This window comes from Phyllobates terribilis, unplaced genomic scaffold, assembly GCF_046119375.1.
Source record: "Phyllobates terribilis strain yellow unplaced genomic scaffold, ASM4611937v1 Scaffold_9__5_contigs__length_417890890, whole genome shotgun sequence".
Lineage (NCBI taxonomy): Eukaryota > Metazoa > Chordata > Amphibia > Anura > Dendrobatidae > Phyllobates > Phyllobates terribilis.
Window position 1 is genome coordinate 186214384 of NW_027362769.1, and position 12763 is coordinate 186227146.

The window sequence follows — 12763 nt, forward strand, 5'->3', positions numbered from 1 at the left end:
GAAGCGGCGTACACATATGAGGGTCCCGTACACATAAGGGTCCCGGGGGTGGATGTGACACGAAGCAGAGCGAGAGCTGAATGGGACAGAGCGGAGCGTGCGGTCGAGTATTCCTGCGATCACTGCATGGCAGCTCCGGCAGGAATCCCACCACACGTAGGACAGGACAGAGGCGGGAGGACACTACACAGACTACAGGTCACATGGACTATCCTGCCCCTGCTGGTGAACACAGGTAACACACCGGGCCGAGCCACGGTGAGGTGCGAGCCACAAGGGCACCCTGCCGGCCAGACCACTGTAAAGGAGATGATGAGATCTGTAGTCTGAAGTGACACCGATAAACGTCACTATTCAGGTCCAATATTGGGACATGATACAAAAAGACCACCAGACAGGACGCAAGAATTAAAGGTCCATGCGACTGACACAAGAGATGGGGTGGTGGGGGTTTAGTAAGGGTTAAACTACCATGCATTGTAAGAAAGGAGACCCCTGACCCCGAATACAAACCTCATTATCATACACCAGACCCCAATAATGGGAGTAGTGGAAGATCAGAGTCCCGCACTATCAGAGCCTACAAAGTGCGGTCAAATGGGAGCTGTAGTTGTTGTGCGGTTGCTGGAGGGCCGCACGCTGGGCTCTGCTGGACATGCCGGGCATACTGTGCTATGCGGGCCCTTATCGCTCACATTGCAGGTAATAGCTTAGGAGATTACTGTGGGGGCACAGCCGCCCCCAATAACTACAGTGGATGCACGGACCGGCCGCGGTCTCCGGGCCCAAAAGCCACAGGCGAATATATCGCTATGGAGGCGGCCGGTCCATGCATCAGGTAACACAGAAGTGTGAATGCGGCCTAACAACTAGGGCAGAGCACCCAGATACGTGGAGATTTATTAGTGCTCCGGGGTCACACAATGAACAGGATAGTGACGAGCGAGCGTGTTCAGTTAACCCTTTCGGCGAGCATGCTGGGGTATCATTTGCGACTGTTTGACAGCTTTAATACATGTGAGGAATGCCTAACAAACAGGCATTCCTCACATGTATTAAAGCTGTCAAACAGTCGCAAATCATGCATACAGGAGTGACTCAAACATAATATTCGAGCACTCCGAAGATACTCGGAAAACACCCGAGCATGCTCGTAAATCTCGAGTAAAGAGCATGCTCGCTCATCACTAGTGACGATCCCTCATACTGCAATACTGCAGATCCCAGCACAGTATGACCGCCTATAGCCTGGCATACAATGAGCTGCTGGGGTACTACAGATCACATACGGCCATGTTTAATAAGGGGAATTAGTTATAAAGGGTGCCAACTTCTGCGGAATCAGGAAGGAAGGACACGGACGGGTCCCGAGTGCTCAGGATTAGCTGAGGGAAGGGTCGGGGAGGACAAAGGGATTTCAATGTGCCAATACTTACCGAGAGGTGCAAAGCCCCTGGCGGGACTGGTATCCCGGCTGCTCTCTCGGCTGGTGTCGCGGCTGCACCCCTGACTCATGCTGGGTCGGGGGATGCGGCTGCTCCGGGCTAGCATGCGATGTGGAAAAGCAGCACATTAATTTACAACACATAACAGGCAGAAAATTGAGAAAATCTTCAGTGGAGCAAGTGGTTAATGCTGTTACATAAATGACAAAACATCCTGAACCGCAGACACAAGGACGAGCGGCGCCAAAGTCACCGGACAGCGCAGGCAAGAAAGGTCAGGAAGAGAGGAAGCAACACTGGAAGTAATGATCAGAAGAAGCCCCCCACTGCGTGCAATTTAAGGAAGAAACGCAAAATTACACGAATCAGCCGCCGGTACAGACCTTCCAATCACGGCCCCCAATCCTGAGCCTGCGCTGTGTATGAAAACGGGGGAGACATGGACCCAGGGAGGGATAGCTCCATGCAAAGCCACGGAGCAGAAGCTACTCAACAGGAGGCAACACATCCATCACGAGACACAATCTGCCGATCGGTGACCGCTGTGATGGAGGAGCGAGCACGGGATCAGACCCCTCCGTGCGGGATCAGACCCCCCTCAAACATGGATCACAATGAGCTGAAATACTGATCCCCTTGTAGTGACCGAGTGAAATGGCTGCAAGAGCATCCGCCCAGGTAAAGCCAACGGGGGCCGCACACAGTGCCCTAATGATGACAGAGGATCAGTGCGACTAACCAAGCCCCGTGTCACTAAGAGAGCGGCGTCCGCAGCGAGCTCCGTGCTCATCAGGCCACCAACACTCACACAAACTCCCCGGGTCTATGGCCGGCCCTGAATTCCACTCACTGGTTTTATATTTCCTATCAGGGGCATTTGGGCTCAATATGGACTTGTAACAGCTAGAAGTGAGCAAAATGATTCTCAGGACCCTCGTCTAAAATCAGTAGCCCATGGCCACCGGACCAAAGCCCTGCCAGCCCCTCTCCTACCTGCCAGCCCCCCCAATGCCTCTTCTGATTAAGTCATCATTGCAGGGAGTGGGGAGACGTCCGCAGGGCTCTAGTCTGGTGGTCATGGACTACTCACACGGCCACTAGGGTCCTGCGAATCACTATGTATCTATATACGGGTGCATTGGCCTTCTGTTCCTCTGCCCTGGTTATGTGTATATACACAGGGGTGTATATAATGGCTGAATCTGTGCAACAGCAGCGGTTCAGCTCCGAACTTCTGCATTAAAAACTGAAAAACATACAAATAAAGGGTAAAATTCCCCAAAGCGACCATTATCCTTACCCAGTCCTATCCTGCTGGGGCTGGTCTCACGGCTGCAGCCCTGACTGCGGGGAATCTTGCTTCTTTTCTCGGAGGTCGGGATTTGTGGGACCCTCTGGGCGCTGGTTGCCAGACCGTATCCACTGCTCAACAATTTACCAGGAGAGCTGGAGCGGCTGCCGGCTGTGCGGAGAGAAGGTGGATGAGTGACAGTCAGACATCAGTCGCTGCGTATCTACATGGATGATGCTCAGCGATGCTATGGAGCACAATAACCTCACTATTGGCGACCACATTACCACAATGCAGCGACGCTCCCCTGGACACCTCTGTACAGGTGATGCGGCAGAACCTTGCGTGACAAGGCCAGTGTAAAATGGGGGTAGTAGTGTTCAGGCATTGTGCAATTAGGCTGCCTCCAGGACAGAACAGGCTGTCCGCTGCCTAGAAGAGCGAGGAGTGTGCAGCCAAATGCCTGATGTGCCTGGCCCTCCGCCACCGCCACCTCTACAAGCTTCATTGTCCCACATTTATGAGAACTTGGCACATGAAACAGTGGTCCCCACATTGCCGAGAGGTGCCAGGGAGGGCTGTCGTCAGCAAGTGCACAGCAGGTCGCCCACAGACTAATGGCAGGAGATGACAGGAGGTGCTGAGGCCCCGGGCAGCGTCTTACCACTGGCTGGATTCGCTGATCGGGATCCTTTGCATATGGAGGCAGGAGGAGGACAGTAAAGAGGATTTAGAGAAGGTCACACAATGTAGAAAGCACATCTCATAAAACAGGACAGCGGACAACCATGAAGCGCAGACACCATCTACCATTATTCCCGCCCCAAGTGCTTACGCTGGGACTGCGACACGATCTTGGCTCTGCTTCGGCCCCGGGTGTCCGGCTGTGCGGAGCTGGCGCTGCTGGTGCTTCCTGAGCTCTGCCTCCTGGTGCGGATCCGTCCTGTCCAAAAACACAAACGTATGGTGATCACTAAGGCCCCACAGACAGAGCGCCCTATAAAGAATCCCCAGCGTCTCCATAATGGAGAAACCAGGAGATCGCCACCAATGAGGAGCAGTGACCGAACCCAAGACGTCTGCAAAAACCGGACGAAGGTCCAATCCTACAGCGCAAGAGCAACCGGGTACAGAAGGGGCCGCACCGCCTCCACGGCGTCAGGCCACCCGCCCCCGACCGCGGCGTCAGGCCACCCGCCCCCGACCGCGGCGTCAGGACATCCACCCCGACCGTCAATCAATATATAGATGGTATGTAGGAACTCCCAGGATGCATCAGATGGTGACCCCGAATTACAGACAAGATGCCGGGCTCTAGCCAAGAGTGCTAGTCACAATTCTGCTAGTAGGGACTGTAAACAGTCAGCAAGCTTATGGATAGAGCACCCAACAGCTTAGCGGAGACCCTGCAGGAGGACAATTGTTCTTGTTTATGGTACTGTACAATCACCAGAAAGCTATGTGCAAAGACTGAAAGGAGAACATCTGCAGAATAGTGAGCACAGCTCTGAAGTATAATACAGGATGTAACTCAGGATCAGTAATGTAATGTATGTACACAGTGACTGCACCAGCAGAATAGTGAGTGCAGCTCTGGAGTATAATACAGGAGGTAACTCAGGATCAGTAATGTAATGTATGTACACAGTGACTGCACCAGCAGAATAGTGAGTGCAGCTCTGGAGTATAATACAGGATGTAACTCAGGATCAGTAATGTAATGTATGTACACAGTGACTGCACCAGCAGAATAGTGAGTGCAGCTCTGGAGTATAATGCAGGATGTAACTCGGGATCAGTAATGTAATGTATGTACACAGTGACTGCACCAGCAGAATAGTGAGTGTAGCTCTGGAGTATAATACAGGATGTAACTCAGGATCAGTAATGTAATGTATGTACACAGTGACTGCACCAGCAGAATAGTGAGTGCAGCTCTGGAGTATAATACAGGAGGTAACTCAGGATCAGTAATGTAATGTATGTACACAGTGACTGCACCAGCAGAATAGTGAGTGCAGCTCTGGAGTATAATACAGGATGTAACGCAGGATCAATAATGTAATGTATGTACACAGCGACTGCACCAGCAGAATAGTGAGTGCAGCTCTGGAGTATAATACAGGAGGTAACTCAGGATCAGTAATGTAATGTATGTACACAGTGATTGCACCAGCAGAATAGTGAGTGCAGCTCTGGGGTATAATACAGGATGTAACTCAGGATCAGTAATGTAATGTATGTACACAGTGACTGCACCAGCAGAATAGTGAGTGCAGCTCTGGAGTATAATACAGGATGTAACTCAGGATCAATAATGTAATGTATGTACACAGCGACTGCAACAGCAGAATAGTGAGTGCAGCTCTGGAGTATAATACAGGATGTAACTCAGGATCAGTAATGTAATGTATGTACACAGTGACTGCACCAGCAGAATAGTGAGTGCAGCTCTGGAGTATAATACAGGATGTAACTCAGGATCAGTAATGTAATGCATGTACACAGTGATTGCACCAGCAGAATAGTGAGTGCAGCTCTGGAGTATAATACAGGATGTAATTCAGGATCAGTAATGTAATGTATGTACACAGTGACTGCACCAGCAGAATAGTGAGTGCAGCTCTGGAGTATAATACAGGATGTAACTCAGGATCAGTAATGTAATGTATGTACACAGCGACTGCACCAGCAGAATAGTGAGTGCAGCTCTGGGGTATAATACAGGATGTAACTCAGGATCAGTGATGTAATGTATGTACACAGTGACTGCACCAGCAGAATAGTGAGTGCAGCTCTGGGGTATAATACAGGATGTAACTCAGGATCAGTAATGTAATGTATGTACACAGTGACTGCACCAGCAGAATAGTGAGTGCAGCTCTGGAGTATAATACAGGATGTAACTCAGGATCAGTAATGTAATGTATGTACACAGTGACTGCACCAGCAGAATAGTGAGTGCAGCTCTGGAGTATAATACAGGATATAACTCAGGATCAGTAATGTAATGTATGTACACAGTGACTGCACCAGCAGAATAGTGAGTGCAGCTCTGGAGTATAATACAGGATGTAACTCAGGATCAGTAATGTAATGTATGTATAATGGTGATCATGGCTGGACATGGACTTATAAATAATAGTAACCTTAGTGTGGTGGGAATAATCCTCGATCATTAAAGCTATTTGTGCAGCTTTTGCTCAGTCACAATGGGACTCTCGGGCTTTGGCGCGGTCACTATGTAATGGCCGGCTCTCACCATTATTGGCACTCCTTCATTTTTTTCATAGACTGGTACATTTCCATTTATTCCTGAAGATATTGTACAAAGTTATATCCTCAGGATTTTTTAATTAGTGGTCCAAAGTAATACAACAATAAAACATTGTTTTTCAACTTCCATGTTGCAATTTCAAAGAAACAGAATAACCAGCATGTGCAGCAATAAAGGCCCCCCTAATTAATACTTGGTTGCCCCCTAATTAATACTTGGTTGCCCCCTAATTAATACTTGGTTGCCCCCTAATTAATACTTGGTTGCCCCCCTAATTAATACTTGGTTGCCCCCCTAATTAATACTTGGTTGCCCCCCTAATTAATACTTGGTTGCCCCCCTAATTAATACTTGGTTGCCCCCTAATTAATACTTGGTTGCCCCCCTAATACTTGGTTGCCCCCCTAATACTTGGTTGCCCCCCTAATACTTGGTTGCCCCCCTAATTAATACTTGGTTGCCCCCTAATTAATACTTGGTTGCCCCCTAATTAATACTTGGTTGCCCCCTAATTAATACTTGGTTGCCCCCTAATTAATACTTGGTTGCCCCCCTAATTAATACTTGGTTGCCCCCCTAATTAATACTTGGTTGCCCCCTAATTAATACTTGGTTGCCCCCTAATTAATACTTGGTTGCCCCCTAATTAATACTTGGTTGCCCCCCTAATTAATACTTGGTTGCCCCCTAATTAATACTTGGTTGCCCCCCTAATTAATACTTGGTTGCCCCCTAATTAATACTTGGTTGCCCCCTAATTAATACTTGGTTGCCCCCCTAATACTTGGTTGCCCCCTAATTAATACTTGGTTGCCCCCCTAATTAATACTTGGTTGCCCCCCTAATTAATACTTGGTTGCCCCCCTAATTAATACTTGGTTGCCCCCCTAATTAATACTTGGTTGCCCCCTAATTAATACTTGGTTGCCCCCTAATTAATACTTGGTTGCCCCCCTAATTAATACTTGGTTGCCCCCCTAATTAATACTTGGTTGCCCCCCTAATTAATACTTGGTTGCCCCCTAATTAATACTTGGTTGCCCCCTAATTAATACTTGGTTGCCCACCCTTTGGCATTGCTGACGGCCTCCACACGTTTCTTGTAGCCATCTATAAGCTTCTTGCTCTTCTCTGCAGTTTTCTCCCTCTCCTCCTTTGCAGATTGTTGAAGCTCTTGAATGTTTGCAGGGGTCTTTTTCCCAATGACAGATTTCAGCTCACTCGGAGGATTTTCAATGGGATTGAGGTCAGGACTCATTGCTGGCTATTTTAAAACAGTCCATTTTTTATTTTTCAACCATTCCTGTGTACTTTTCGATGTGTGCTTTGGGTCATTTTCTTGCTGGAGGACCCATGATCTTCAACTCAAACCAGGTTTTCTTACACTGGGGAGGACATTTTGCTCTAAAATCTCTTGATAATTCTCGGATTTCATGATTCCTGTGATACGGTAAAGGCCTCCAGTAACAGACGCAGCAAAGCAACCCCACAGCATTATGGATCCTCCACCATGGTTAACTGTTGGCAAGGTGTTATTTTCCTTATAAGCTTCATTGCGCCGTCTGTAAACCATCTGTTGCTTTGCATTGCCAAAAAGCTCTATTTTTATTTCATCTGTCCACAGAACATTTTCCCAGAAGGATTGTGGTTTGTCTAGGTACTCTTTGGCAAAGATAAATCGTTCCTTTTTATGTCCTTTCTTCAGCAATGGTTTCTTCTTTGGCCTTTGCCCATAAAGCTCTGCTTGGTTTAGTGTTTGGCGTATGGTACTTGTTGAAACTGTGACCCCACACTGTTCCAGGTTGGCCTTCAGGTCTTTGGATGTTTGATGTGGTGTTTATACCACCATTCGCACCAACCTTTGAAGACATCTCTTGTCAATTTTCCTCTTTCCCTCACGTCCGGGGAGGTTCTTGAAGGTTCCATGCTTGGGAAACTTCTTAACATTGTGCACTGTTGAAACTGGGATACCAAGGTCTTTGGAGATGGCCTTATACCCTTTGGAAGTCTTGTGTTTGCTAATAATAGCAGTTCTGATTTCCTCAGACGGCTCCTTTGTCTTCACAATTGTGACAAAGGAACAGGGCCTATGTAGCACCCTGAGGATTCGGCTGCTACAGGGGTATTGCACCTCAACCCAGAGGTGTGATATTCCACTCCCGGGTAAGGAAGGAGTGTGGAACTGAGCTCGGTAGGCTGCATGCACTACATACATCCCATTTCCGAGGAACAGGCCGACGGTACTCCCACTTAGAAATGTGCAGGTACGACCGAGTCTGTTCCTGGCTGGAGTGGGAGGGGGGTGGTACATCCCAAGTAGTGTAGGGGCAGATAGGGGGAGCAGCCTGGGTAAAGATAGGAGCTCATTGGGTGCTGGTCACCTGAGCTCACACATAGAGGGTGTATATAAGGTGGGCACCAACTAAGATCAGGGTCAGATGCAGAGAACAAGTCAGATGCAGAGAACAAGTCAGCCAGCAGAGGAGAAGAGAGACCCAGAGTGAGAGAGGAGAAGAGAGACCCAGAGGGGGAAACAGAAAAGAGGACTCCAAGAACCCAAATTAAATCCCCGGGTGAAGAGTCGGCACAGGGTACCGGAACCCAAGCTGGTGGGGGGGCAAAACACACCCCAGCCAGAGACCGGAGGCCGTGGGCAGCATCTGCCACGGCCACCCATCACGTCCACCCCGAAGGCACACCACATGAAGGGTCAGGGAACCCAAGGCCAAGGGTGTCCCAACAGAAGGCCCGAGGGAGCTGGACCTAGGTGGATCACTGGTGGGGACGGCCAGAGAACGGGACAGAAGGAGAGCTCAGGGTCACGCTCCGGACTTGTTTGGGGGTTGGCTGGATCCAGGACCTGGTGGACGCAGCACGGCTCGGGTGGTCACTCGAAGCTGGAGTGACCAGTACAACATCTGCAGTAAGTAAACACCCTTAACTGCACAACCCGACTCTGTCTTCATTGCCGTCTGCACTGCACCACCACAACCCCCATCCTCTGCACCTGTCCCCCCTGAGGCTATACCCCTCCCGTTGGGGGTTATCCCACCAAGCTGCGCACCCACCATCAGCCTCAGCGGACCCTGCTGCAGCGGCGGCCACAGTGACCGCATCACAACGGGTGGCGTAGTCGACACAAAAGAACTCTTAATAACATCTGTAGGACTGCCACATAACACTGAGCTTGACGCCCTGGGCACGGGGCCGGGTCACAGCCGCTCGGAGACTACAACCCCCCCATCTGATCCGGTGCCGGGTATTCCCCTCAAAAAGGAATATGTCCCAGGGGGCGCGTCACCTACCATGTGGCTTTTTATAACAGTGAAGTCATAATTCATTGGCTAATTCATGTCACATGGGTACCAACAATCAAAGGTGAATCTCTTTTGTGATTTACCGCAGGCGAGTCACAATGTGTTTCCATACTACATTAATATAAAGGTGCTGATACCAGCGACAGCAGCTTTAGGTTTTTCTATTTTTCCCTCCATTGTTCTTTGTTATAAATTCTTGTTTCTCATTTGCTCTTTTGCATTTTACACGAGTCTCTACACAAAGAACTGCTTCACTGGATTCATTTTCTTCAGGAGATTCCCCATTATGTCCTTACACTTCATGGTGCCAGTAATGATGAGCAGGACTGTATATGTTGGTGGGAATCACAGACGATTTAATGATCGCAAATCTGTAACTTTCCAACTATTGAGAGTCTGCTACTGCTGAGTATTGTAGTTCGTCTGTCCCCAGTTGATTGGACCACAATTGGGTGAATATCTGACCAAGAATCCAACATTTATGGCCCAGGCAGCGGAGGACGCAATGACATCTACAGGTTTCATACGCAGCAAACACATAAATGACGCGACGATCTGCAGCTTCTGCAGCGCGTTCACTGCATGCGATCGGTAAAGCTACAAAAATCCCGTCTGCAAGAAAAAAAAAACTACAGAGAAACCTCAACAGTACAAATAATGGAGAAGCTCATGTGGCTGCACAAAGACACCGTCACTACGACTGTACGATCTCTGCTAATGACCGTCCATGCACAAGCAAATGGGGGACCCCTGACAGATCACAGAGCGGGGGGCCGGGATGAGGGTCTTGAGCGGCACGGATTCAAATCAGTACCTAATGCTGGAGCCGGCAGGTCATTATCACTGATCCGGTCACAGTAACGATAACTAGCGCTCATCACTAGTCACTACACAACTACAACTCTCAATATCCATCGGATCTTTCACACTCAAATATTGGAAAGAAAAGGTGACTAGTGTCGTCTTCTCTCCATCTGCCGAACACAGGACCTGAGTGATGCTCCACAATTGAAGATAAGCCACAGCGGACGCGCCCCCCCGGGGCAGACGGGACGCTTCCCCCCCCCCCCGGGGCAGACGGGACGCTTCCCCCCCCCCCCCCCGGGGCAGACGGGACGCTCCCCCCCCCCCCCCGGGGCAGACGGGACGCTTCTCCCCCCCCCCCGGGGCAGACGGGACGCTCCCCCCCCCCCCCCCCCCCCCGGGGCAGACGGGACGCTCCCCCCCCCCCCCCCCGGGGCAGACGGGACGCTCCCCCCCCCCCGGGGCAGACGGGACGCTCCCCCCCCCCCGGGGCAGACGGGACGCTCCCCCCCCCCCCCGGGGCAGACGGGACGCTCCCCCCCCCCCCGGGGCAGACGGGACGCTCCCCCCCCCCCCAGGGCAGACGGGACGCTCCCCCCCCCCCGGGGCAGACGGGACGCGCCCCCCCCCGGACAGACGGGACGCGCCCCCCGGGGCAGACGGATGCTGACCGCAGCGGATATGAGGATCGTAGCTAATGGGTGAGGTGCAGGTGTCTGAGTGTAGGGATAGGAAGCCACAATACTTGACATTAATCCATGTGATGAACAGGACGCCCCCCGGATGCTAGATGGAGCCGGTGAGGGGCCGTGAGCAGTGAAATCCTGGAGGTGACGGTACAGTACACAGACACATGATGAAGAGACCAAGCAGAGAACAGCATGCAGATCACCAGGAAGCACAAATGAGGACCATACACGACACCCCTCGGACACAGCTCTGGGGTACACTAAGCTTACCCTCGGATTTAGCAGTGGGACCATCTTTAGGCAAATTAAACAAAAAAATAAAAAAACAGGGAGAGGAAACAGTGGGAAGAATTAGTAAGATGACGACATATTCAGCAATTCCTGATGTTAGTGCGTGATGTTTAACCCTTTCAGTCCTGAGTCTGCACCCGCCGATGCCCACGAAGCTTGTAATGTCCCGCAGTCTGATGTGAAACGCTAAACCCATCATCATATGAAGCAGGAGCAGCGAAACCATGAAGTGACACTACTGTGAGCTGACCCCGCGGACATGATGTGAAGCGCACGGACGGCGGTCCGCCACGAGGCTGCAGGTCTCATCTCACCTAGAGAAGCATAAGAGCCGGGGGGCAGAGCAGCGGCCGAGCTGAAGGGCGCAGCCGTGGTGGATGACGCCACCTTGGACTTGGAGCTGGCTGCGGCATTCACATCGATGTCGCTGCGGGAGCGCTGCAGGGAGCCCGGGGTCGCCGCTGTCTTCACCGACGCTGCAGAAACTGCAAGAGTAAAAGTAAAGGAAATTACCGGCCAGGAACCGGGCAGTTCAGGCTCGTCTGCCATCACGCAGGTGAACACTGACCTCTAGAAGCTGAACTTCCAGGTGGGCTTCTCTTAGCAGACAGGGGCCGACTAAAGGGAGGAAAAAAACTGATTAGACACAGGAAAACACTGAAAATATAAAAAGCATATGTGTAAAAGACGTCAGGCGGGCAAATCAGCCGCGATCTGTCAGGAAGCGCCTTGTCCAGTGCGCGGTATTACAGATCGCCCACCAGGGGATTACACTCAGCCCAACCACAATCACTGCAAAACAGACGTCCATCAGCAAACCGCTGTCACCGGTGTGTCACGATGGCGGCACAACGCAGCAGCGGCGGCACAACGCCGGACAAGCGCTGCTAGCAGCTGCATAGAGGAGGCACCGGCATCATGGCCCTTCTTTACAGCCATTCCCTGCAGAGAAGGAGTCCAGCGATACAGGTGCCGTTTGTTCACCAAACTAGCAAAAAACCCTCTGATGACTGCGGTCCAGACGCCGCACTCGTCACTCACTTCAGGCTCTCCTGCGAGCTGGACGAGGAGCGGTCGGACTGCGGGAGGGAGACGATGCTGTCCGAGCTCTTCAGATGAGACTGCAGCGCCTTCTGATACGAGGACTCCAGGCTGTGATACAAATGCTCGGCCTCCCGACTGAAATGACTGTGGAAACCCCAGTAACATCTGCAAGAGAGCAGGAAACAGTCAGCAAGGTGATACCACCAGATAGAAAGATCTAGAAGAAGGGCATTCCTACATATGCAAAACCTCAGCGCTGACCATCTGCTCCGACTACAGACGTCTCCATACATCGCTGACAGTCTCCTCTGACTACAGACGTCTCCGTACATCGCTGACAGTCTCCTCTGACTACAGACGTGTCCGTACATCGCTGACAGTCTCCTCTGACTACAGACGTCTCCATACATCGCTGCCTGTCTCCATACATCGCTGCCTGTCTCCATACATCGCTGCCTGTCTCCATACATCGCTGCCTGTCTCCTCTGACTACAGACGTCTCCATACATCGCTGCCTGTCTCCTCTGACTACAGACGTCTCCATACATCGCTGCCTGTCTCCATACATCGCTGCCTGTCTCCATACATCGCTGCCTGTCTCCATA

General features: G+C 51.1%; 1 protein-coding gene across 1 annotated transcript in view; it reads right to left on the bottom strand.

Annotated features, from left to right (window-relative positions):
• CLASP1 (cytoplasmic linker associated protein 1) overlaps positions 1-12763 on the bottom strand; it is a 251238-nt gene that overhangs the window by 122164 nt on the left and 116311 nt on the right. Inside the window, exons 17-24 of the mRNA XM_073647506.1 lie at positions 12156-12323; positions 11683-11732; positions 11429-11599; positions 11094-11117; positions 3572-3679; positions 3401-3427; positions 2746-2907; positions 1437-1544 (exon numbers count right to left, since the gene is read on the bottom strand). Of these exons, the coding sequence (XP_073503607.1) occupies positions 1437-1544; positions 2746-2907; positions 3401-3427; positions 3572-3679; positions 11094-11117; positions 11429-11599; positions 11683-11732; positions 12156-12323 (818 nt within the window). The remainder of the gene's footprint in view (positions 1-1436; positions 1545-2745; positions 2908-3400; positions 3428-3571; positions 3680-11093; positions 11118-11428; positions 11600-11682; positions 11733-12155; positions 12324-12763) is intronic.